Source organism: Paraphaeosphaeria sporulosa, assembly GCF_001642045.1.
Source record: "Paraphaeosphaeria sporulosa strain AP3s5-JAC2a unplaced genomic scaffold CC84scaffold_16, whole genome shotgun sequence".
Classification (NCBI taxonomy): Eukaryota; Fungi; Ascomycota; class Dothideomycetes; order Pleosporales; family Didymosphaeriaceae; genus Paraphaeosphaeria; species Paraphaeosphaeria sporulosa.
Genome location: NW_017253375.1, coordinates 216,518 through 239,894, shown reverse-complemented (window position 1 = coordinate 239,894; position 23,377 = coordinate 216,518). Strand labels below are relative to the sequence as shown.

Genomic DNA, 23,377 nt, shown 5'->3' with positions numbered 1-23,377 from the left:
CACCAAGAACGGAGAAGCAAACAATGCTCTTCGCCTGTCCTAGGATCCATAAAGTAAGGTAAGATCAGTAAATCTGCTCGGTGAATTGATTTCACAGCTAGAAACATGTCCATCGAAACAACACACATATGCACACAGCAATCATTGTTTCGACACAAAGTTCAGACCTCAAGGAAACAACAATGGTATTCAACTTCAACTTCAACCCTCAGCAATGCTCAGTCTGCATCCGTACCACATCACCTCTATTCAAACAACCCTAACAGGATATCATACTCAGGACGCGCATCCAGTTTCAATTTCCTCTCCGAATAATATAAAGAGATGATTCACAACAAATGAAACAGGGCCGCGAGCAGACTTGCTCGTCGTGGCAGCCATCTCGGAGCCAGCTCGATCATTTCGTCTCGTCATCGCGTTCGGCCGTGCTCATCGTTCGTTAAAAGGAAAGGACGTAGGCCCTGAATGAGGCGGTGTGCGGCGCTGCCGCCGGCGCTTGCGAGCGGGTTGCTCCGCCTAGAAGTCCCAATTGAACGAGCTGGTAGCGCCCTTGCGCCCTCCGGTGGAGTTGCTCATCGACTTCTTGCCCATTTGCGTGTGCTTAGAATGGTCCTCAGGATCCTCTTCCTCGAACAGGGCGGTGGTGCCCCTGCGCCCACCCATTCCGTTGCCCATTGACTTGATGCCCGCGTTCTCTTTCTTCGCCTCTTCGGGATCCTCCTCGAAAAGGCTGAATGCTTTCGTGGTGCTGCGGCCACCCTACATGTACAGTCAGCATTCATGAAACAGGCGGATGGTGAATGGACACTCACCATGCCGTTGCCCGCGATTCGGATCTTCCCTTGCTGTGGAGAAGGCTCGTAGTTGCCCCAGTTGGCGTCCATCGTCTTCAGCACCTTTTGCTGGTTCTGGGTAAGCTTGGAATCGGGAACGTTACGACCGCCAGGGCTGTCGTCCTTCATCTCCCAGTGAGCGCCGAAGTCTTTCTTGCGTTCATCGTTCTTGATATGGGTTATGTCGCGAGGACCCTTGTTGTCGCCTTTGGCTTTCGGTGTGTCGAAGTCATTGCCCTCATCGCCCCCCATAATGTGGTCACTGTACAGGCCACCTTTGTTATTGCCCTGGCGTCCCTTGACTTGGGTCGGCCTCTGCTGGCTGGCATCTGGAGTTCCATCATCCTTAAACTCGAAGTGCGTGTCTGCGTCGCGCCGCGGCTTGTGGACAACTTCGCGGTGTACGGGAGAATGCTCCTCCTGCTGCTGACTAGGTTAGCGAATGTTTCCAAGAAATTAGAGAAAGAAGAGCTGTGGATGACAAAAGGTTTCGGAGGCCCAAGGACTCTTCCAACAGCTTGCCGATCACTGTGGCATTGAAGTTAAGAGATATACCCACCTCGTCATCGCTCCATCCAACTGACCGCTGATTCCCAGGGAGAATCTTTGGCTTCGTCTTCTCGGGTGTGACGAAATCCTCGAAGTCCCATTGGGACTGGTGCTTCTTGTTGACATTACGTACCGGTTCGCTACCTCGGGGAGTGTCCTCGCCGTCACCGAATTCGAAGTGATCGTACTTCTTGGAACTGGTCTTGATGCCCCCGGGAGTTGGCGCAGGCTCGTCGTCCTCGTCAAACAGACGGTTCGGCTTGAAGTTCTTGCCGCCACCTGCTTTCTTAGGGATACTAGGTGCGTTGTGCGGAGTGGGTGTGCCGGGCTCGTCTCCGACCTAGGGCGAGCAACGATCAGCAAATGTTTCCCAAATTGAAGCAAGGTATGGCTCAGGACTGGTAATACAAAGACCATTTGCGTGAGGCCTGATGCTCTGAGCTGTAACAAGAGAGTTACTTACAAACAGCTCGCCCATGTTACGGGGCGGAGGTTTCGCAGACTGGGCTCGCGATGCTATCGGGTGCGATTCGAATTCGCCCTCCTCCTCAGGCTGTCGGTTCTCAAAGAGCGCAAGCGACGCATGGGGATCGTTCATTGCATTGGTGGTATTCTTCCGCGTACCGCGTTGGCGGACTGACACCTCGTCTTGGCCACGGCCGCGGGGGGGTTCAGCAGCATCGGACTGGGGCTTGGTTGCTGCGCTCGTAGCAATAAGCCGGATCTGGTCCTTGCCATCGCGGATGGGCCAGTTACGCGCGCGTGCGCCAATGACCTCGATCTGCTTGAGAAGCGAGCCTTGGTCCCAGTATTTGCGGATCTGGGTGATCTTCCCCGCTTCGAAGTTGACAATATGAACCTGTTGCGCGCGCGTCAGCCTTGTAGACGCAATGGGGTGGACTCGTCCAGTGTGGAGCCTGGGTGACTAAGCCTATGAGCTGGCTCTTTCCACATACCATTGGGAATGTCACCGTCCGGTCGGAGACGAAGTTGTCGTCCAGGCCGGGCAGGTAGGCGCCGCCGCCCTGGAGGAACTCAATCGTCACCTGCAGGTCAACGCACAGCGCGCCATCGTCATTCTCAATTGCGCTCAGCAACTTGTGCTCCTTCTGCTTCAGCAGCTTCTCCTGCACGGTGAAGTGCTTGATTATGGCGGGCGCATCATTGATAGTCGTGAGCGTAGTAATGTAATGCAGCGACGCGTTGTCGGCGAGCGCGCTGGGCAAGGGATTCGCCAGGAACCGCGTGTATGTGGAGCTGAGCGACATGGCGGCGCGCAATGTCGAGGGGAAGTCTGTACGGGGTCCCCTGAGTGCGCTTGGTAGCGTCGTCTGAGTTTATCGATACGCGCAGATGTGGATGTTTTGGCGGGGCGTGGTGGGTGGCGGGAACTGTAAACAAAAGACCCTTGGGGCGCGGTCGGCGGGAGATGAAAGAGCGAAACGGTGATGTTGAGAGCGCGTCTGTAAACAAGGAGGCCACGACCCTACCACTGCAGCTGCATGTCCCTGAAGCGCAAGTTGCTGCGGCAGGTGGATCCCTGCATCCTGCATCTTGTCCCGCAATTTGGCATGAGCCAGGCGTGCCTCTACTGTGCGCCACCCGGATGCAAGTACGCGCACCGCCACAACACACTCTGTGGAAGTCACTGCGGAGAAGATGATATGAAGGATGAAATAATATATTGGCCACTATACACAAGAACATTCGTCCGATTCCGTCTCTGCTCGACGCCCAGCCGCACACCAACCAACCGTTCCGCAACCGTGTCAAAGCCAACACCCGGACGGGCATTGTTTGGCGTGTTTCAGATGCCTGCTTTGGTCATCTCCCTTCGTATCCCACGGCAGACAGAATTCTGGTCGCCTCAATACCCTAGTTACACGCAAAGAGACGCTGGACAAATTAGGCGCGATGCCATATTAGCTTGTCGAAATGCAACAGAAGTTTGCACACATGTGCCAAAGGATTGTGCTCGAAGCAATGAGAGGCTGGCGGAAAACGTGATGATCCAACGTCGTAAATGATGACATATATGTCCAAAGGAATGTGAGGTTTTGTTTCAGGGTGGAAGAGCTCAAGTATCGAACTCGTTCTTCTCTTCGTCCGCGTCGTAACAGGTTTCCCAGCAGAGGACCTCGCTCGGGAAATCGCGCTCCACGCTCGGTCTTTCGCGGACAAAGTACGCCAGCGCCGCGCCGCAGCTGCCAAAGAGCATGAGGCAGGTCCACAGCGCGAGGTTGGTTGTTGATACGCTCAACTCGTCGGAGAGGTAGAAGCTGGCTCCGCTGACTGCGACCGCTAGCGCTCTGAAGAGGTTTGCAATTTGCATAATGCCGACCACGGTGCCTGCTGAGTATGCATCAGGCGTCGTGTTGAGCACAAGGAGCGCGACGAGAACGGTGGCACCGCCCGTAAGGACATGCTTAGTGAGCAGACCGATGGCGGATGTGATAGCCACAAAGTTAGTGGAACATGCTGATGCGGCAGCGAGAGCAAGGAGCGGAGTGATTATGTAGATGGCGGGAAACAGGAGAGAGGTCGAGCGATAAAGCTTGAGTAGGCCAAACTTCTCCACTGCCGAAGGGATAATATGTTTGATGGTGACTCCAGCCACGCCCTTGACGATCAGGACAGTAAGACCGAGCCAGGGACATGGGATTCCCATGCCACCGTCCTGCGAGCTTTGGTGTCCAAGGTGAGGTAGAACAACATCGAAAACAGAAGCGTGAAGGGATAGTAGGGAGAAGGAGGCCAGGAGAACAAGGAATGAAGGAGCCTGCATGAACTGGTTGATAGTGATGGGCTCGGGCCGGACAAAGTCGATCACAGCGATTTTTGGTGCGTCCGAATCATTCTCCGACAGGAATGCAGCCTTTTCGCAGTCGAGGTGCATGTGCGATGAACTTGTCTCGAGAGAAAGAGTCTCTTGAAGCATAAACGTCGCGGTCAATGTAATGGACAGCACAAGGCCTCCACAGGCAAGCTGCGACCCCAAGGTGGGGAACTTCTCCCAGACTGCACCAGACGAGTGTAAGCTTTCCGAGACCATGCCCTGGATGATGGGCCCAATTGATCCGAAGAGTGCGATCAACGGCAGTAGTGCCACGTTCTGAACGCGCTCTTCGAAGCTCTTGCTCAAGTCTCCGATCATGGTAAGCGTCGTGACGATCACAGTCGAGCTGGCGAGTCCCGCAAAGTAGCGGAATAGCGTGCAGCTCGCAAGATCGGTCGCAAAGCCCATGCTCAGGCAGCAGACAACCATCATCCAGAGGCCAATGAGCGTCACCTTCCGCCTGCCCATGCGATCAGCCATGTAGCCCCAGAAGAGGCCTGTTGTACCCCCGAATGCATATGCGCAATCGAGTATACTCCTCAAGTAACTTGTAGATAGGTTGCCGCAGTAGTCGGAATCTGAGATCAACATCTGGAGCTGTGGCTGGAGCGAGGACGCCATGATTCTGCACCCTGCATTAGCTTTTGGACCCTGAACATACACGTGCGATCGCAACATACGCTTCTGCCAGGAACACGACATAGATCAGAGTGAGTTGCCTAGAGCGCGCCTTGTCCGACGCCTCTGATTCCTCGTCCACCAGCGTGTCACTATCCTCCATATCCACCTCTTCGTCCTGTTCGTTCAACGGCACCCTATCATACTTGGCGAGGTCCTTCACGGGGATCAAACTCCTCGTCCTGCGATGAAAACCCAACATCTTGCTTGTACTTGCTATGACGAAATCGCGCACGCGTAGGAGGGACTGGATGTTTCGAATCGATTCGCGTTCGATAATGCTCTGGATGAGCTCGTAGCGGGTACACGGCCGGCGTGTTCCCTGTAAGGATTGTCGTGGCCACAAGGGACCTAAAGTTGCTAGAGAGTGACTGGAATGTCGAAAGGAACGACTGGCTCCGCCTCGAGAGAACGACGAGGTTGAAGAGATCAAGCACACGGCATCGGAGGGGGCATATGAAACGCCCGTGCTGCAATAAACCCCTGTAGTCCGTTGCGGTCATTGGCCTCAGCTGATACGGGCGCTATTGGCGCTAAGACCTACACCACCTAGCGGACCCTCGCATGCCAATCAGTGTGATAGCGATCGTCAAGTCCGTCACGGGTCGAACAACGGACTCGGAGCGTGAACGCCTGCCCAGTACTTGACTCACCGAGTGACAAAAGCAGCCGGAGTATTATCGTGCTTTGCCGTACGGTGTGGTACCGCACGAATGAGTTCGCGATCGGGGCCTCGAGAGGCTGCGCTTTGCGTGGATATGTGCCGCACATCTGCTCTTATCGAATCAATTTGGGTGTGAACTAGTCTGGGGTAATACAAGGGGTGGGCTTAGGAAATGGCTCCGATCAGCCACAGTCCACTGAGTCAGATATGAGGCAAGTCACTGCATAGCGATGCGGCACGGTAGATTCCTCCACACTTTCTTGTATTGTACACTATCTGGCGATCTCTACCCGGCCTGCAAAAAATAAGGGGGGAGATCAAAAAGAGCCAAAGATGTCTATACTAGCCGTGAACCCGTGAAAACAAAGATCATTTGTTTTATGGATTTTCTGTTACTCTCGTGCAAGCGCAAGTTGAGAACCAGCTCCCGGCAAACCCAAGTGTTCCATCAGCCAAAGCTCCGTAAGAGCTGTAAGAGCCCATCCCACCATTGCACGTGAGGATTATCCTAAAACTCCAGAATGATATAGGCCGTCGCTACATGAGAAGAAGTCGAGAAAACGAAGTATGCAAACGCTACTTGGCAATCTACTGCTGGTTGCCGTAGTTGCCCATCAAATCGTCCAACGTGGTTGTCGGCTCGACGTACATGTTCTCGAATTGACCGCCAAAGTTGTTCATGTCAGGGAAGAAGCTGGACGTTCCACCTAGCCCCATTGAAGATGGAGCAGCGTCGCCGAACAACTCAAAGTCAGCCGTCGGAGCAGTGAAAGTGTCCATGCCTTCGCCAAAGCCCTCATCGAGGTGCATTTGAGGCGAGAACAAAGTCATGTCAGCCTGCCCGCTCGGAGACAGGTGAGGAACATTGTTCGCGCCAGATGTGATGGGAAATTGCAATTGCTCAAAATCAAAGCCTGTGCTCATTGCAGGAGTGGGCTGCTGGAAGACACCGGTAAAGTTGGTGTTGAGGCTGAGCGCACAATTGTTGTGGTTGTAGATGTCATTGTGGTTAATGGCGCTATCTTCAGGAGTCACCGCATCTTCGAAAGAAGTCGGCTCGGTGGGAGAATGGCCAGATGAATAAGTAAGCGCCGATCCGTCGGTTGTGACTGAATCACGGCGGAAGTCTGGGAACCCATTCATGCCTAGAGCAGGAGTGCCAAACCCATAAGGGTTGTTGAAGTCAAAGGTATCAATCAACGGCACAGACGGTGAAGGTGCGAACGGTGTCATGGGTGTTGAGAGCGTAGCTGATTGAGGGGTACCAAGGAATGGCGTCAGTGGGGTGGGCGGAGATCGCTCACTTGACTGGGTCTTCTTCCGGCCATTGCTCTTAGATCGGACGTACTCCCAACCGTGGGCTTTCTCCATATGTTGTTTGCAGTTCGATTCACGCTTGGACGCGTAGGTGCATGGCGGGTACAGACACTTGTACTGCGCGGGAGCATTGGAATGCTTGTCGTTGATGTGACGGTCACGTTCTTTCTCGGTCGGCCAGCCAAGGTCGAAGTACTTGCACTTCTCTTCGGTGCACTTCCATGGACGGGAGTGCGTCTTCTCGTGCTTGGTGAGATCGCAAGGGCGTTTGAACTCCTTCTTGCAGTCACGGCAGACGTGCATAATATCGCCAGGCTTGTCAGACTTTCGTCGACGAGCCATTGATCGTGTCACCTCGTCGACATCCATGTCATCATCTGACAAGGCGCGCTTGCTGGAGAAGCCGGTGGCGATGGTATCGGCACGCTCAGCAAGCGGGATCAGCTTGCCGTCTTTTTCCCTCACCAGCTCGATAGGGCGGCCGTCGTGGCTTAGCCCACCCCGTAGGGTAATCTTCTCATCGCTTCGGTGAGTTAGCGTCGTGCGAATGGCCACAGCGAATGGCGTATTGGCATACCGAGAGTAATCCATTTCGTCGACTTCTTCTCCATTCTCTTCTTTGCGTCGGGTGGCGGCCATGATTGCTGCGTATCGTCGAATCTGTTCAACCAAATCGAGAAAGTAGTTGTTAGTGTAAGGGCGGTCGGAAGGAAGTCGTTGGTCTTGTTCAGAGAGTCGGTCGACGGTCGCATGCAAGAGTTGAATTGATCGCTCGCAGAACTGAAGATACGATGCCGGTGTAGCCGAAAGCTCCTTAAAACCACGAAGAATGCAATAAGCTTTTGCACTCTCAGATAGATATCGAATGCCACTTACCGGTGCCAGGAAGATCAACGTCTTTTCGAGGTCGCGGAGGTTGCAGATGTTCTTCTCACCTATGCGACGAGGAACGTCGGTGATCAAAGGATGGAAGTCCTTGAGAGTTTCTTCGGCCAGGATAGGCTCAACAATGTACTGGCGGATCTGCTCCGCTGCATAGTCACTCAACGTGTGCTTCTCCTCTGGACCGCCAAGTGCGCTGAAAGAGCGCGTGATGGCAGCGTGGGAAGAAGAAACGGAAGTGCTGATGGATTCCCGAGCGGATGATTGTCCTTTAAGTATGTCAGAGGGCGGGTCCTGCAAGGCGGGAACGTGCAGCCAAGCCTTACCGTCTTTTGAATCGACACTGGAACCAAGACCGCTGTCCGAGGCGTGTTCATGCGAAGCTTGTTGGGTCTTAGGCTTAGGGTCAACATCCATGTGGGTGGCCTCCAGGCTCGTGCTAGTAAGGAAGAGACCGGGGACCGGCAGGACCTCTGGGTCGGAGAGGATGCTTGAGCCTGTCAACGAGGACTTGTGCCCAGCGACCCTCTTGTCGAAGTCGTCGAGCAAGTTCTGCACTCGACGTACACTAGAGTCTTGGAGCAGTTGCTCGAGACTCTCAGGAGATGTTGGAGAGCGGCGCGGCATGTAGTGATGGTTGTCCAAATCACATACATCGGACGCAATCGACTTCGGTGAATGGAAGGTACCGCTCTTCCGCAACGACATTCCATGGGTTGAGAGAGAAGGTGCCGATGCCTTTTGAGGACGGCGGCGGGGGTGGGAATGAGATGCGGACATGGTGGCTGCAACTGTATTGTATACAAGTACAATCAGCTCACGACTCTCTGTGTGACGACCCGGTTATGAGTCACGCCAACACCAGCGCGAGACTTGCAGCTCTGGTTCGACAGCTGGGAGTCACAGATCGAGGCCGCCCTACCGAATCGGGACGAATCAAGAGAATCCTAATGGGGGAGGAGATGTCGAATGGTGCCCAAGTCACGCCCTCATTAATGGTCCAGGTGGGGCAGGGATGGAAAGCAGTTGACGACAAAGGCGTAGGAGTTGCCAGAGGGTTTGCGCGGATTTGAAGGGCGCTCGCAAGCGCGTCAACTTTCGGCGGGGGTCCCCGTATATGAGGGCGGCGCAGCGTAAGACGGGCTGCGGCACGGGAGGATATGCAAAGAGCAAGGGCGGATAAAGCGCGATGGCAGGTGACGAAGCCTCAGGACGCAGGCAGACGCGAAACAGAGGACAGAAGAGAGGACGTGGAGTGGGATGGGAAAGAGAGGTAGTGGTCGGCCTCGAGAAGTGGTCGTCAACTTCGCCCAGATTGCTGCCTGGCCGCTAAGCTCAAACGAGCCGTCGGCGTCGAGCAATGCCCCATTGAATAGTCAGCGTCAGATGCACAATACGAGGGAATCCTATTATTCGCTGTCGCGGCACCGTTTCGCGTGGAATAACGCGCAGGACGTGTCTGCGTCACTCGCCTGCTCGATTTGCAGACGCAAGCTGCGTCGTCCCTGCTGCACGGCGCCGTGTGCACTTCGCGGCGACTGCGCGAGTCCGCCACTTCCCCGCCCGAAGTGGAACAAAACGCCCTGAAAACCGAGCCAAAAGGCGGTAACAGGTGGTCCACTCCCCCGCGACCGGTTTATCGCGAGCGTCCAAACACTACTCGCCATGTCTGCTCTGAGACGCGAGGCTTGGACCGGTGAGCTCTACAAGGAAACGCTGGATATGCACCCAACGTGCGCGGATGCTCACGAGTGGCCACACAGCGCAGGGATCCGTAGGGCCTGAGGCTGTGGTTCTGAACTGCGCCATCAACAGGACCCCTGTCGCACTCCCGTGCTAGGATTGAGGTCACAGACATTTGGTGATTAGATGGAGATAGTTTCTGCATCCGAAAAGTACTTTATTGGTACCGTTCCTCAACAAAAGTTCCCGAGTAATGATGCCATCTGTCCACAAGGAGGGCTACGTATGCTTGTTCCTTCGCTGTGGCAAGTGCAACATGTGCTGACCGGATAGTGTGGGGGCCATGGAACCCCGGCAGCCGCGGAGTCTACTGCACCGACGGCGCTGTTGTGGGCCCGATCCTTTCCTACCCAAGCGATGATGATGAAGGCGCGCAATTTCTGAGCCATCCCGCTCGACTTTGCGCAGTTCTTGAAACATACATTGCACATTTGCGCATCGCCGAATTTTAATCGTTTGCGACGAGCCCTGCAACTGAGACATCAGGCCAGTATACAGTCGACCCATGCTTGCCCTACCCTTGGTTAACTCAGCAACGCAAATCCTTCCTTCATGGTCATAGTGCAAAGACGTATATTAGAGTAAAGTCAAGCTGTACATTGCGTATCCTGGGGTAATCTAGCAAACTCAGACTTCTCATTTGAAATCACCGTGCAAAGACAGGCGTCAGAGTATACTTAACACGTGCATAACCTATCCTGGGGCAACTCAGCACACTTAGACTTCCCATGTACAGTTACAGTACAAAGACAAATATCAGAGTACGCAGCATCTATACATAATCTTTCGTAGGGTAATTCGACTCCTTCAGACTCCTTCAGACTCCTGACCTACATTCTCGGGCGTCACAGTGCAAAGACAACCCCCACAGTACAACTAGCCCTATGTATGGCCTATGTTGTGGCAACTCAGCTCACTTAGACTTCTATCCTACACCTGCGGTGACCACAGTACGAAAAGGAACGCTCAAGTACATGCATCGTCTACCCTAGGGTAATTCAGCATACCCACAGTTCGACCTAGCAGGGCCAACTCAAACCCCTAAGGGCGAGTCAAAGCACGCTGTTGAAAATCCACTCTGGGGTGACTCAAGGTACCCACATGTCGTCCACACCGGCGGCTCTCCACCCGTCACCCACCAACTCAACCTCCCGAGGGGGAGTCAAGGCGCGCGACTCAAAAACCGCCCAGGCCCATACATAGGGAACGTTGACGAGGGTTGCCAGGACCCCACAACCGTGCACCAACTCGAACCCACAAGGAGCGAGTCAAAGCGCGCGCTGCGCATACATCCAGATTTTGCGAGCGTGTGGGTGCAGACTGGAGCGAGTGGTGGCGTCAATTGTTATTCTTGCTGCAGGAATGCATCAACGCACGCGACGGGTGCGAGTAGCGGGCCGACTGTTGGTGGGCTTTGGCGATAGGACGTGGTTCGCTGATGGTGCAACCTTTTTGGAAGCAGCGCGAGTGCTACGCGCAGCTGGTGCAGGCGCTGGTGCTGCAGGCTTGGCCATGGCTTTTACGCGCTTCTTCGGGACGCTCAGTTCCTCGTTCTCTTTATCTCCATCATCTGACGGGCGCTTCTTGCCACGAACAGTGGCTTTTTGGGCCGGCTTCGGTGCGACTTGTGCAGCCGGTGCGGCCTTTGCAGGCGCTGCTCTGGTCTTGCGCGCAGCGGGTTGTGTTGCTGTACGAGTTGGTACCGGCGCGAGTACGGCATTTGGGGCAGCTTCTTTCTTGAGCGGCGAGGTTCTAGCGACTTTCGTAAGACCGCTAGCAGATGGCTCGAGTAGTTCTAACAGGGTCATGGTGCGCTTGCTGTTGGGTATGCGGTTGACGCGTCGTTCCAGGCGGGAGCGCAGACTCGCGACTTGGGCCTCGCTCATAGCGACAAGCTTCTCGGCGCGTGCCTTTACTATTGATAATGTTAGCGGGCGCAGGAAATACGCGTGAAAGGTACCTACACTCTAGCTGCAAGTTGTCTTTGACGGCGGCTTTCGCCTCTACTGTTAGATGCGACATGTTTGTTGATGTTTGTTTATATCACAGAATTCGCAGTTTAAACGCCGAGACCGACAGTTGTATGGCTCAGAGTATTGTATGGGAGTCTTGATGTGCGCAAATATTCTGCTGGCGCCGGGTATGGGACTTCTCAATTCACTGGTGTATGTTGGTGTGGAAGAAGGTGCGTTGTTACGCGGGACGCCGCTACTGCTAGATAGATCTCCACCGCACGGGGCAACCAGACTCGCTAGCCGCCGCGCGCTTGGCATGACGCGAAACCCAGTGATCGCGGCGGCCTTCGAAACGCGGGTTGTAGAAGTGCATTGTTCCATTGAGCCTTTGCTACCACGAGGTGCTTCGACACGAATATGACACTAGATCACTTTAGAACTCTCCCGATTCTAGAGGTGTCCGTTGCGGCTATTAATAAATCGCTTCAGCAGCTCCAGTTCTCCAGCCAGCGGCTCCAGGGTCTCCACAAAGCACGTGACTTTCATAATCCCCGGCCTCATCGCTTGGCTCTCGAGCTTGGGTAGCTCTCAACAGCCACCACTTCGCAACCACAACCCACCCTACTACTCTCTATACCCCGCAACGGTACCCGCGACAACTTCATCATGGTGTTGGAGGCTTCTATGATAATGTAAGTGCCAGACTGCCGCCAATAGCGATTGTTCGCTAAATATTCGCAGCGTCGACAACAGCGAGGCAAGTCGCAACGGTGACTATGTGTACGTATCGGGCTATTGCAAGTCTACTTTCCGGTCACTGACGTCGCAATAGACCGTCGCGATGGGAGGCGCAAGCCGATGCCGTGAACCTCATCTTCTCCGCAAAGACTGGGGCAAACCCAGAGTCGTCGGTCGGTCTGATGAGTATGGGAGGCAGCCAACCCGAGATTCTCACAACCCTCACTACGGACATCGGCAAGGTTCTCGACGGACTACACCGGACTAAGATAAAGGGCACCTCGCACTTCTCTACTGGCATCAACGTCGCCGCAGTACGTCCGAACATTTGCCTCTTGCATCATGGAACTGACGGATGCATAGTTGGCACTCAAGCATCGCCAGAACAAATCACAGAAGCAGCGGATAGTGCTCTTCACCTGCAGCCCGATCGAAGAGGAGGAGAAGGATCTCGTGAAGCTGTCGAAGCGCATGAAGAAGAACGGCATAAGTGTGGACATCATCGCGTTTGGCGAGCTTGGAGACGATACAACGAGGAAGCTGGAGAAGTTCAGCGAGGCATGCCAGAGTGCCGAGGGATCACATCTTGCGATTATTCAGCCCAGCTCCAATCTACTCAGCGACTCCCTCATTACAACACCCATACTCGGCGGAGACGCTAGCTCGGGAGGTGCGGGTGCAAGCAACGCGGGCGGAGAAGGCGGAGACTCCGGCGGCAACTCGTTCGAATTCGGAGTGGACCCCTCGGTGGACCCCGAGCTTGCATTGGCGTTGCGAATGAGTTTCGAGGAGGAGAAAGCACGACAGGAGAAGGAGAAGAAGTCTAAAGAGGCCGCAGAGGGCAAGTCCGAGCTCGAGCCTGTGGCTGAAGGTGACGAGAAGCAGCCCTTGTTGGATGATCAGGGTGAGGCAAGCGGAAGCAAGGACAGGAAGGACGATGACAAGATGGACACAGCATGAGCCGCGTGCTATGGTGATTGATGAGCATCCGAGGCGTTCAAGGCTAGAAGACCCATGCTTCCGCATAACGAATGTCGGCGCATCTCAACGCAGATGCGATGAGCAGCTTTCCAATTAGAACATATGGAGGCATACACTTGTCTCGGTATTCAGATGCATGAGCAAGATTTTTGAATCCTGCTGTGGCTTATACGTATCCGTTTGTGGAGACCTTGCATCACTGCATAGCCCCTGCCTCGGCCATTGCTTTCTCTCACCGCACCCATCCCAAGGATAGTTCGCGCCAGCTGCGTAGTCCGCAATTTTGAGTGTCATTGGACACACGGTCGCTCTCTCACCGCGCAGGTTTTGTCCTCTCCAATCTGGACGTAGCCAGTTGGCCGTGTACTTACATAGTCTCAACCACATTAAGCCCCAGGCCTCAGATGATGTTACCTCGTTCCGCATCTTCCCTTCAACCCCTCAACTTGATGAATCCGTCCAGTGCTCGGTCAAACTTCTCACACCTGATCGGCATCTCCACTGTATAGAAGGGATTCTTCATCACAAAGTCCGCATACAACTCGTAGATCTTCTTCATCATGGTATCGATATTCGGCTGCTGTGGCTCGGTGAACAGGAGGAACTTGATTCCGGTGATGGTTTGAAAGCACTGCATGCGGAACTGGGACGTCTCAAGGACTTCGATGCCGGTTGGACGGTGGGTAAAGGGAGAAGGAGCGAGGTTTGCGGCGGGCGCAGAAGAGGGGGCTGGAGGTACGGGTGGGTTCGGACAGAGCTGCTTGGTAATTGCGTGCATGCTAGGTGTTGAATTAGACGGTTGGAAGGAAAAAGTCGACGTGGATGTCGTACCCATGGAATGAGCCCGCGAGCATCAGCAGGTCGTTGCTGTTGAGCTTCTGCATGCCAGCGTGGAATTCGCGGTTGAAGATCAGACCGCCTGATTTGCTGATCACGAACAGCGCAAAGACGACCCTAGACAAGTCAGTGCCATGTCGCAGCACGCATAGCGCAAAGCTGGCGCATGCAGTGATAGCTCACATTGTGAAGACCAGGAGCACGACGCCCCAACTTTCTGTCTGCTCACAAGCGCCCTCTACACAGTTCGATGCAGGCACGCCTCGGCTGTGATAGTCAAACTCCCAGGAGCGCTTCGGGGCGTCCAAAATCACTCGTTCGTTACCTCGAATAGCGGTGTCTCCACGACCGGGCGCACGGTCGTGGTGTTGGAGACCCCGAACCGCAGTGACCTAATCCCTGCCGCGTTCTGCCCCACCCTAGTTGAACTCGCGGCGAGCTGGCGCTGCTTCACCCAGGCTCCACACTGCAACCTTGAGCAGACGGCGGCGGCCTCTGAACTACACTACAAACACCCGCCACCGTCCCGCTTCTCGCTGATTACAATCCCCAGCATACTAGTCCAACCTCGACTGCGGCAGCTCCTGCCCGGACCCTCCCCGCGCTTGGCCTCGCACAGGTGCACACGACGATGTCGAACCAATCGATCCTGCGTATAACACGCGTACGTGTCCCGCTGCGCGTATGAGACCTGCAGAAGCTGACGGTCCCCAGGAACTGAGCGAGATACAGCGGGGTTCGGATCTGTGTGAGTCCCAATAATTGCTGCCTAAGGATTACGCCAGCTGCTAACGTATGCCAGCTCTCGCGGTTGCCTGTCGCGACATTGACGTTCGACATGTGCGTGCCTTGATCATCGGGCCTCCAGACACCCCCTACGAGTTCGGCTTCTTTGAGTTCACCGCCAAGTTCACCAAAGAGTACCCCACGAAAGCTCCTCACGTCCAGTGTATCACAACAAACGGCGGACATACCAGGTTTAACCCGAACATTTACGCTGGCGGCAAGGTCTGCTTGTCAATTCTTGGGTATGGGCAATGTTGCGTAGAGCAAGGGGGCAGGCTAACCGTGTGCAGCACATGGCGCGGCGAGCGGGGCGAGGAGTGGTCTTCCGCACAAGGTCTGGAGTCGATCTTGATTTCCATACAGAGCCTCATGTCTACGAACCCGTACGAGAATGAGCCCGGCTTCGAAGACGCCAAATCCGACTACGATAAGAAGAATCAGGCTGCTTACGTAGCCAAGATTCGGCACGAGACACTGCGGATTTCCGTGATCGAGCGACTGGAGGACTACCTGGGCATCAAGCGGGGAAAGCCGTCTCAAGTGACTGTTTACAATGCAGAGGAGGACTACCAGTCTGGCGCTGGCGACGCACCCTTCGAGCCGTTCAAGGACCTTTGCAAGCGACGTTTCCTCTGGTACTATGAGTCGTATCTTGCGAGCATCGACGCTGAGATGAAAAAACATAGGGAGGGCGAGCGTTTCGAAAAGATGCCTTTCGAGGGCCCAGGCAATACCATGGAGGGCATCTTCCAGTACCCGCAGCTCAAGGAGCGCCTCCAAACGATCCTAGCGAAACTGAATGAAGAAACGCTGGGCTGGGCCACTGAAGGCATGAGAGCTGTTGAGAAGGAGATGGGCATCGCAAGCAACCTCCAGCGACAATTCGAGCAGATTGTCGAGAACTACAAGAAGAACGACGCAGTGACGCTTGACCTGGACCTGGTCGACAAGAACCCATTCGTCTGGCGTCTGCTCTTCTTCGGTCGGCCAATGACCCACCTTGACGGGGGCATGTTCCGCATCATAATCCACGTCAGTCCAAAGTTCCCAGATGTCCTACCACGCGTGAAGTTCGATACGCCCATCTTCCATCACCGCGTCTCCCCAGATGGCGTGCTCTGCTACAATGCTACCAGGAAGGACGACATGCGCTCACACATCGAGGCCATCATCGAGGCTATCGAGGAGGAGTCACCTGCCTACGATCCGCGCACTCTTGTCAACCTCGAAGCCGCGAAGCTCTTCTGGGGTGGCCCAGACCAGAAGAAGCTGTACAACCGACGTCTTCGACGGTCGGCACAAGACAGTGCTGAGTAAGTGAAGCCATATTCAGGCCCCTGCAAATGGCTGCTAACGCTGAATCGGCTGCTGTAGAAATTGCTTCTAATTCAGTCCATTGGGTTTGTTCTATCTTACGACGATAACGGCTTTCGCATCAATGCTAGATTGAGAGTTGATACCCGGCCCCTATCACTTGGGTCCACGCACTGGGAGTCTCGGGCGGTGTTCTGCGGCGTATTCTAATTTACACGGGTCGACTCGGACTGAACGGCATGGAAATGGTTGGATGGGTGCATCCTCTGGCACGGCGCATTACTGTGTTTTAACAACCGCATGGCTATCAATGAAGGGAAAGGCCATAGGTACGACAGATCCAGGACAGGATCTGGCTGTGTGATTACAATATCTACAAGCTTTTCTTACTAAGAAGTATTATATCCCGTGACTAGTGAGCCGGAAGCGTCTGTCTACTGATCTTTCTTCTGCGCCGCCTTCGCCTCGTTCTCAAGCTGCCACCGCACACCCCTCCGCACCCCCTCATCCAGCTGCACAAGCGGCGCATACCCCAGCCTCCGCTTCGCCTTGCTGATGTCGTGGTACTTGCTCAACGTGCTATACCTCACCTGCTTGCGCGTGATGTTCGGCGTCCGGCCCAGCACCCAGAACAAGTTCTCCAAGATGGCGCCAACGCCCATGGCAAAGTCGCGATCGAGCTTCCACACGGCGCTGAGGGGCCGCCGATCCCCGGCCTCGTGCCACACGGCCCGCGCAAAGTCCCAGAAGTACACAGGTTGGCCGTTGGTGATGAAAAAGGCTTCGCCGTCAACGCGCTCCGTGTCCAGCGGCACCGTCGGCAGCATCTTGTGGCTGTACAGCAGGGCCTGGACCGCGAGCAGGTGCCCGTACGCCACGTTCTCCACGTGCGTAAAGTCGAACAGGTTGTCGTTAGCGCCGACCTGGTACTTGGTCTGTCCCTTGCGGAACGCGGAGAGCATGGGCGGCAGGAGCTGCACGTCGCCCTCGCCGAAGATGCCGGCGGGGCGGATCGCGCAGGTGAGGAAGCTCGCGGGGGTGCGGTTCGCGGCGAGCACGGCGGTCTCGGCGTACGCTTTGGTGCTGGTGTAGTGCTCTGGCTGCGCGGCGCCGGTGACCATGGGCCAGTCTTCGTTCGCGTTGACGAGCTCGGTTTCTGGGCCGAGGATCACGGACGCGGAGGACGTGTACACAAAGGCCTTTACCCCCGTCTCTTGCGCTGCAGCAAGTAGATTCTTCGTCCCCTCGACATTGACCTTGTCGTGCACGGCGGGGGGGAGGTGGAAGTGCGGGGAGGCAGTGTGGATGATTGCGTCTGGGCGGAGCTGTGCGAAGAGGGCTTCAAGTGCGTGGAGGTCGGTGATGTCGCCGTCGTGGTAGGAGACGGTGGGGGAGGCGTGGCGGTTGGCGGTGGTACGCAGGTCGAGGACGGAGATGCGGGTTTGGGGGTGTCGCTTTGCGATGAGGGAGACGATGTGCGAGCCAAGGAAGCCGCAGCCGCCGACGACGAGGACGTGGCCGAGCGAGGGGACGGGGGCTTTGGCTGCCGCCATGGTGGACAACTGGGCCTGGGTGGGTGGTGTTGTGGGTGCGGAGGAGAGGGAGTAATTTCGAGCTATCAAAATGGCTTCCGCTGCGGGCCAGGGTCTGGGCACTCGTACCCGGGTCGAAGTGCCCGTCGATCCGCCCGTGTGGACTTGGACATGGCTTTCTCCGACATACTTCACCTCTTGCAAGTGGAAACTTCGAGGCAACGGCAGTCGTCTTGCACGCATGCGGTGTAGTTGTGATCACGGAGATTCTTCGGGACCCATGGTGATATTAGCTCCCGTCGACAGCTCGCGCTCACTTGCATTCTTCCCACCACACGCACCAGTATGGCTTGCGCGACCGCACCATGCCGTCCCCTCCGCTTCCCGCGTCCGCCTACGACGCGCTCGGGCTCTCCGAGGAAACGGTGAGGATCGCGACTACGCCCCGCCGATCGCCCCCGACCGTCGCGTCGCCGAACTTGCTGCAGGACGCGCAGGAGCCTGAACCGCGGCTTGCTATGAACGACAGCGCCATCGTGCTCTACGCGGAGCTGCTCCTGAACATCCGGACGGTTACGTTGTTCGCGTCGCTCCGAACCGAATACACGCGCGAGACGAAGGCGAGGCTCGAAAGCAATGGGTGCGCCGTGACCGTCACACACGAGGGCACGTCAGCTACGATCAAGCTCCCGATACAGGTGCAAGGAGGGGGCGACGCAGCGCTGTCGCTGCCCGCCAATCCGCCGAGCAAGGACCTGACGCTGCGGCTGCAGATCGAAGAGAAAGAAGGCTCGAACATGCTCGGGGCGCTGCTGTCCGAAGACCGCAAGGCCAACATCGTGCCGTGGGATGGCGCGTCGCTAAACGGCGCGACCGACGTCACCATCCACTGCAAGAGCTGCGAGAGAGTTATTGTGCCGGCCGGCGTGGTACGCGAGTGGAGAGACCTGCCCAACGAGAACTGGGCCGAGATGATGGACTTCTGGCACTGCCACAAGCCGGACGAGCACCACCTGCACGACCACGCGAACGAGGAGGCCATCGGGAACAAGGGATATGCCGCCAGTAACAGGCTACAGGCCGCGAAAGGCATAGGCTTTGTTGACCTGGGGAGCTTCTTGCTCGACGAGGGGGACTGCACAGGCATCGAGGTAGGTCGCAACGCTCTTTTTTGTCGTCATACTACAAATGTGGTTTGGTGGGTATCAAGAAGGTGGCTGCAGCCTTTCCATGGCACACGTCGCCGATACAAATGCCCTAGAAGGACAGGCTCCCACACTTAATTCGCACGCCTCCGGATCCTCGCCTCGGGACGATGGGCCTTCGGATCCTCTCCTGGGACGACGGGTCTGCTGGTGCTGTGAAGGAGCGGCCTGCTCATTTCACTGCTGTGTCCGAAGGCCCGTGGGCATCGCGGGATTAGAGCAGGCTACATCGCATCAAATCACGTCACGATCCTTTCAATCCACAGCTCATACACTTTTCTCTCTACCGTTCACAATATCCGATTCTTAGCACATACATACCAGTCCCCCCACACTAACGCCGACCAGACCTCACCCACCGCCCTCCACTGCACGCACTGCACTTTCCTCCTCGGCGCTCCCGACCCCTCTTCTTCCGGCCACCGCATCTGGAAATGGTGCATCGGCGTCTCCACGCCTACTCCACAAGCTCAACCTCAGAAACCACTTTCCTTCCCCCCTCAGCACTGGATCGCAGCCCGTCTCCTCCACCTCATCGAAAACCAAAACGTGCGCCGCTTCCACGTGCATCCTCCCCTTCCTCCTTCTCCATCTCCACCTTCACCGAGCGGGCTCATGCCTGAACCAGAGCCCGTCCCCTCCCTCCTCTGCTGGGTCTTCACCCCCGACCTGATTGTCTCCTCTAGCCTCAACACGCGCGGTCCCACGCGCGCCCTGAAAGTCTTCTGGAAGCGGCAAACCTGGGCGCCGCTGCAGCCCGGCGAGGTGGAAAAAGTGGATGAGGAGGATGTCGAGGTTGTAGGGGTGCTGTTTGAGGCGCTGGGGCGTGTGTTGGTGGAGAGTCAGGGGGGCATGCCGGAGAGTGCGCGGCGGTGGGGGGAGTGGGAGGTTGGGCTTTTGGAGCGGTTCGATAAGCAGCATGTACGGGCGGTCTCGTGGGTGGAGGGAGGGGGTGGAGATGAGGAAGAGGGTGCGGCTGGGGAGGCGGGGTATGATGGGGATGGGGAGTTTGATGGGTGAGGATGGTGGGGTGGCGTGAGAGGATATCGAGAATGTTGCGCGCGTGGGTGCGTCCGCGGTTTGAATAAGCGTCGACTTGGGATCAGAGATCAATATGTACCCTGGCGTACGACTCACGAGCTTACTTCCCATGTCTACATAACCGTGCTCCAACTTCATCTCGCCAGATCATGTCAACCCCGACGTCCCGCTCCCCGCGCGTCTTCCTACATCCAACAACCTTCCTCTTACAGTCCATCAGTATTGTATTGGTAGAGGAGCTACTACACCTCTCGATCTCGGGTAGCGCTGCACGATTAAGCTGACGCACGAGGTATTCGGCCATTGGCATTACATTGTTTTGAAGTCCTGCGGTTCACGGCGATTAGGGCTCATGTGGTTTTTGGTGGTGTGGCTGATGTGCACGGTACAACCTCTGGGTTATCTTCTTTGATTTCCGCCCCTCCTTTCGGCGGTCGAAAATGAGCCGTGAGAAGACCTCGTTGCTGCCGGTCACATACATGGCAAGCAAAGTACAACCCACCATACAACGTACCAGGTCAAAGGTTTCAATGCCGCCGCACGGCTCCTCGTGGACGCAATGCACTCAGGCTGTTGTCCAGCCATTGTTTCCTAGGGCCAGAATCTCGATATATGGTCGGAAGGACGATGGTCAATCCACAGACAAATCGGACCTCGATCGGCCTACTCCACCCCCTTCGTGAACACAACCTCCAGCTCATCCCCCACCCGCTTATCCAAATCAAATTCCCACTTTACAAACCGCACCTCAGCTCTTAACCCCATCCTCTCGTCCCCATTGCACGCCCCCTTCCCCGCCAGACCTGCCCACACAGCGCGAAACGCCTCGCCCTCGCCTTCCCTCTCGCCGCTCCCTTCCTCAGAACCCCGAAACCACACACCCATCTCCACCATCCGCCTCAAATCATCCGCGGGCTCCATGCTCGCCCAGACATCCCAGGGGATGTACTTGACCCTGACTTCTTGTAGTGTGTCAGAGTCCCGCAGCATGAGCAGCGCATGGATGCAGTTGTGGACCCAGTATCGGATCTTGAGCGGGAGTGTGTATCCGGGGCGGGAGACGGTGCGCTGATGTTGCGAAGCGCGGGAGAGGAAGTACAGCGGGAGCGTAATGCTGTTCAGGGCGAACGCGGGGGAGGCGAGGTAGTCGAAGAGGGGGGTGACTTCGAGGGAGACGAGGAGGTCGAGCTTGGAGTCGATGTCTGAGGCGGTAACGGCGTCGGGGCGCGCAGGGTCGGCGAAGGGATAGTGCGTGGAGAAGCCGAAGGGGTCGTTGGGGTTGGCGGCGGCGGCGGCAGTGCTGCGGCCCGGCCACGTGGGATACAGCGAGGCGTCTTCGGCTTCGTAGAAGTTGTCGTCGTAGTAGCCGCCCTCGTAGTCGTGCTCGTCGTAATGGCCGCTGTACTGCGCGCCGCGGATGTAGTCGACGTCGACTTCATGGTTGTCGTGCTCCCAGTACCACTCGTCCTTACCCTCGCTCCGCTCCGGGGGGTATATGCGGAGGTTGGGGAAGGTGACCCAGTCCAGCTCGATCCTCTTGATCCGCTTCAGCCATCGTTTGCCAGGGCCGCCTGTGGCCTCGATCCGCGAGAGGAGCTGCTTCAGCACATACGGCCCACAGCTGAGATACACGGTGTGGTTCTTGAAGAGCAATCCGAGGGCCTCGCGTGCAATTTGGCGGTTCAAGAGGAAGTACTCATGATGCAGCACCAAGAGGATGGACGCGGCGGATGGTCTGAAATATTTCAGATGCCGTCGCTCGATGCGAAGTGCGCGGTCAGCACGGTCTTCTGGGATATTGAAGGCATAGTCGTAAATCTGGTGGTGTGTGAGCTTGCTCTTGCTCAGACTGCAGGGTAGGACTTACCTGGTCGCGGAGCTCTCGAGGAAGCTCCAAGAACGGAAACACGTCTTTGCGACATACGCTCTCGGCTCGGGCTGCAGATGCAGCACGCCTCGCCGCTACGGTCGCATCCAGGGATGCCAGGTCCAGCGGCTCTTCGCCGGCCATGGCGCGTCTGTGTTCTATTGCCCCACGGCGCGACTTTTCCAAGCTCCATGAAGCTCCACAGGCAGGCGTTCGCACGTGACTGTCCCTCCCTCTACCTCCTACCGCTTCCAGCTAGGCTTGCGCCGAGCCCCATCTCGACAAAGTCTGGCGAACGGGCCGGGGCTGCACAGACGACAACCTTGACATCCTCGGTGATTTTCAGCACTGCGCGCAAGCTTGCAGCAGCGCGGCAATCCTTTTATTGCCCTGGTCCAGGATCACCGCCTCGCGGAGTCCGCTGCCCGTCAATCGTCTCTGCATGCGCGCCTGGCCCCGATATCGAAAGTCTTAGATTCATCTCGGGCTTGCCCGATTGCTCAAAGTCCATCTGTATAGGGTTTCGCGTCCGCGCCGTTCGAGAAGGTACACATGCCGTTCCGTGCTCGCGTTCGCGTCGAGCTGTACCTTCGCTATATGCTGATCTTATTTGTGACTACACATGCAATCCACGGCAATATTTGCAACGGAGACATCGGACCTATGGTAAGGCAGATTTGCCCGCTGTCGTGAAGATGTCGTCCTGCCGACAGCGGCCGTACGCTCAACACTCTGCCTACGCTCTGCCCTTTCCCCTCCACCCTCCTGTCTATCCATCTATCTATGTCTGTTCAGGTGCTCGAAGCGCCTGCATGCCGTGTTTCTCTATCAAACGCTTGATGCGGGCCGCCCTGCTGGTGGAGCACCACATACCTTGCCTGACAGGGTAGGACGATCGTGCCACCAAAGAGCCCCCAACAGTCGTACCTGGGGCCGGATCTGTTACTGGCAGGTTGACACCTGGCGCACGACAGCAGGCGTGTGGACGGAATTCTCCTTGCCTGCAAACGTGCTGTCTGTCTGCGCGACCTTGTGTGAGGTTGGTTTCTGCACGCCATATCATGGCTACGATCGCGGAGTCAGGGCCGTGGGGAGTATCGTACGACCACGTGTTTGGTTGATTGATACCTGTGAAATCCTTGCTCGTCGCCGTACCGAGTGCCGCGGAGCGCAATCGCTACAGGGTACTTGCTGTCCAGCATAAACTTTCTCGCGTAGTAAGTAGAATGCCTGCAAGGGTCATCGGCTTTGCTGTCCAGACACGGCAGCTCTGGAACTGTGGGCGAAAGCATCTTGAGCCGGCTACCGACGCTGTGTGCCTTCCCAAAGTTTCATGATATGCAGTACGGCGCACGTTGGATGTTACGGAGAACAGAGGTCGGTACTGCCCATTCCGTACCTAGACAGAACTCGGTGCGAGACACGACGCACCAATCAGGGACACGCGGGGTCTGCGATCCAGATCAGGAAAGCAATTGTGTCACCTCCAAGCACACAAGACGTGCAACAACGCCTCACACAAAGCCGTCTGACTACGACCTGGTTCTCGGATCACGGTGTGGTCGCACCTTCCAGCTCGGGTGCGATATGAGGACGGTGACATGGCGACACGCTATTGC

General features: G+C 56.3%; 11 protein-coding genes across 11 annotated transcripts; 4 read left to right on the top strand and 7 right to left on the bottom strand.

Annotated features, from left to right (window-relative positions):
• Positions 1-174: 174 nt before the first annotated feature.
• Positions 175-3,013, bottom strand: CC84DRAFT_1169691 (uncharacterized protein). Its single transcript, XM_018179726.1, has 5 exons — positions 2,339-3,013; positions 1,846-2,241; positions 1,393-1,722; positions 813-1,256; positions 175-759 (listed from the first exon to the last, which is right to left on the bottom strand). Exons 1-5 carry the CDS (start codon positions 2,648-2,650, stop codon positions 517-519), a joined length of 1,725 nt encoding a protein of 574 aa, XP_018029331.1. The 5' UTR covers positions 2,651-3,013; the 3' UTR covers positions 175-516.
• CC84DRAFT_412004 (uncharacterized protein) lies at positions 2,768-3,546 on the top strand. The gene has a single exon (XM_018186105.1). The coding sequence runs from the start codon at positions 2,885-2,887 to the stop codon at positions 3,407-3,409; it is 525 nt and encodes a 174-aa protein (XP_018029330.1). The 5' UTR covers positions 2,768-2,884; the 3' UTR covers positions 3,410-3,546.
• On the bottom strand, positions 3,460-5,098 carry CC84DRAFT_1191456 (MFS general substrate transporter; the record flags this gene model as incomplete). The annotated part of the gene is made up of 2 exons (XM_018181183.1): positions 3,460-4,843; positions 4,899-5,098. 2 exons carry the CDS (start codon positions 5,096-5,098, stop codon positions 3,460-3,462), a joined length of 1,584 nt encoding a protein of 527 aa, XP_018029329.1.
• Positions 5,099-5,907: 809 nt separating this feature from the next.
• On the bottom strand, positions 5,908-8,779 carry CC84DRAFT_411357 (zinc finger transcription factor ace1). Its single transcript, XM_018186104.1, has 4 exons — positions 8,086-8,779; positions 7,754-8,028; positions 7,455-7,690; positions 5,908-7,400 (listed from the first exon to the last, which is right to left on the bottom strand). The coding sequence occupies exons 1-4, from the start codon at positions 8,537-8,539 to the stop codon at positions 6,149-6,151; spliced, it is 2,217 nt and encodes a 738-aa protein (XP_018029328.1). The 5' UTR covers positions 8,540-8,779; the 3' UTR covers positions 5,908-6,148.
• A 2,090-nt stretch (positions 8,780-10,869) lies between these two features.
• Positions 10,870-11,524, bottom strand: CC84DRAFT_1181699 (uncharacterized protein; the record flags this gene model as incomplete). The annotated part of the gene is made up of 2 exons (XM_018180567.1): positions 10,870-11,417; positions 11,467-11,524. The coding sequence occupies 2 exons, from the start codon at positions 11,522-11,524 to the stop codon at positions 10,870-10,872; spliced, it is 606 nt and encodes a 201-aa protein (XP_018029327.1).
• A 599-nt stretch (positions 11,525-12,123) lies between these two features.
• On the top strand, positions 12,124-13,396 carry CC84DRAFT_1233267 (uncharacterized protein; the record flags this gene model as incomplete). The annotated part of the gene is made up of 4 exons (XM_018183784.1): positions 12,124-12,149; positions 12,199-12,237; positions 12,290-12,509; positions 12,559-13,396. 4 exons carry the CDS (start codon positions 12,124-12,126, stop codon positions 13,153-13,155), a joined length of 882 nt encoding a protein of 293 aa, XP_018029326.1. The 3' UTR covers positions 13,156-13,396.
• Positions 13,397-13,609: 213 nt separating this feature from the next.
• On the bottom strand, positions 13,610-14,060 carry CC84DRAFT_1131686 (trafficking protein-like protein particle complex subunit 4; the record flags this gene model as incomplete). The annotated part of the gene is made up of 2 exons (XM_018175911.2): positions 13,610-13,955; positions 14,008-14,060. The coding sequence occupies 2 exons, from the start codon at positions 14,058-14,060 to the stop codon at positions 13,610-13,612; spliced, it is 399 nt and encodes a 132-aa protein (XP_018029325.1).
• Positions 14,061-14,468: 408 nt separating this feature from the next.
• On the top strand, positions 14,469-16,494 carry CC84DRAFT_1169686 (UBC-like protein). The gene is made up of 5 exons (XM_018179725.1): positions 14,469-14,677; positions 14,728-14,761; positions 14,816-15,041; positions 15,090-16,112; positions 16,174-16,494. Exons 1-5 carry the CDS (start codon positions 14,645-14,647, stop codon positions 16,184-16,186), a joined length of 1,329 nt encoding a protein of 442 aa, XP_018029324.1. The 5' UTR covers positions 14,469-14,644; the 3' UTR covers positions 16,187-16,494.
• Positions 16,495-16,547: 53 nt separating this feature from the next.
• On the bottom strand, positions 16,548-17,666 carry CC84DRAFT_1223260 (C-3 sterol dehydrogenase/C-4 decarboxylase-like protein; the record flags this gene model as incomplete). Its single annotated transcript, XM_018183476.1, has 1 exon — positions 16,548-17,666. The coding sequence occupies one exon, from the start codon at positions 17,664-17,666 to the stop codon at positions 16,548-16,550; it is 1,119 nt and encodes a 372-aa protein (XP_018029323.1).
• Positions 17,667-17,811: 145 nt separating this feature from the next.
• CC84DRAFT_1169684 (uncharacterized protein) lies at positions 17,812-20,249 on the top strand. The gene is made up of 2 exons (XM_018179724.1): positions 17,812-18,796; positions 19,199-20,249. The coding sequence occupies exons 1-2, from the start codon at positions 18,011-18,013 to the stop codon at positions 19,868-19,870; spliced, it is 1,458 nt and encodes a 485-aa protein (XP_018029322.1). The 5' UTR covers positions 17,812-18,010; the 3' UTR covers positions 19,871-20,249.
• Positions 20,250-20,554: 305 nt separating this feature from the next.
• CC84DRAFT_1191449 (uncharacterized protein) lies at positions 20,555-22,035 on the bottom strand (the record flags this gene model as incomplete). The annotated part of the gene is made up of 3 exons (XM_018181182.1): positions 20,555-21,709; positions 21,759-21,823; positions 22,005-22,035. The coding sequence occupies 3 exons, from the start codon at positions 22,033-22,035 to the stop codon at positions 20,555-20,557; spliced, it is 1,251 nt and encodes a 416-aa protein (XP_018029321.1).
• Between the last annotated feature and the right edge of the window lie 1,342 nt (positions 22,036-23,377).

Excerpts from the sequence above, each read along its gene's own strand:
- CC84DRAFT_1169691 (XM_018179726.1), bottom strand. The coding sequence starts at position 2,650 with ATGTCGCTCAGCTCCACATACACGCGGTTCCTGGCGAATCCCTTGCCC. Across the intron at positions 2,242-2,338 it reads GGACGGTGACATTCCCAATG|GTTCATATTGTCAACTTCGA; the intron begins GTATGTGGAAAG and ends CGCGCGCAACAG. Across the intron at positions 760-812 it reads GAATCGCGGGCAACGGCATG|GGTGGCCGCAGCACCACGAA; the intron begins GTGAGTGTCCAT and ends CTGTACATGTAG.
- CC84DRAFT_412004 (XM_018186105.1), top strand. The coding sequence starts at position 2,885 with ATGTCCCTGAAGCGCAAGTTGCTGCGGCAGGTGGATCCCTGCATCCTG.
- CC84DRAFT_411357 (XM_018186104.1), bottom strand. The coding sequence starts at position 8,539 with ATGTCCGCATCTCATTCCCACCCCCGCCGCCGTCCTCAAAAGGCATCG. Across the intron at positions 8,029-8,085 it reads CAGTGTCGATTCAAAAGACG|GACAATCATCCGCTCGGGAA; the intron begins GTAAGGCTTGGC and ends ACATACTTAAAG. Across the intron at positions 7,401-7,454 it reads GACGAAATGGATTACTCTCG|CGATGAGAAGATTACCCTAC; the intron begins GTATGCCAATAC and ends AACTCACCGAAG.
- CC84DRAFT_1169686 (XM_018179725.1), top strand. The coding sequence starts at position 14,645 with ATGTCGAACCAATCGATCCTGCGTATAACACGC. Across the intron at positions 14,762-14,815 it reads ACAGCGGGGTTCGGATCTGT|CTCTCGCGGTTGCCTGTCGC; the intron begins GTGAGTCCCAAT and ends AACGTATGCCAG. Across the intron at positions 15,042-15,089 it reads GTCTGCTTGTCAATTCTTGG|CACATGGCGCGGCGAGCGGG; the intron begins GTATGGGCAATG and ends AACCGTGTGCAG.
- CC84DRAFT_1169684 (XM_018179724.1), top strand. The coding sequence starts at position 18,011 with ATGCCGTCCCCTCCGCTTCCCGCGTCCGCCTACGACGCGCTCGGGCTC. Across the intron at positions 18,797-19,198 it reads GGGACTGCACAGGCATCGAG|ACCTCACCCACCGCCCTCCA; the intron begins GTAGGTCGCAAC and ends AACGCCGACCAG.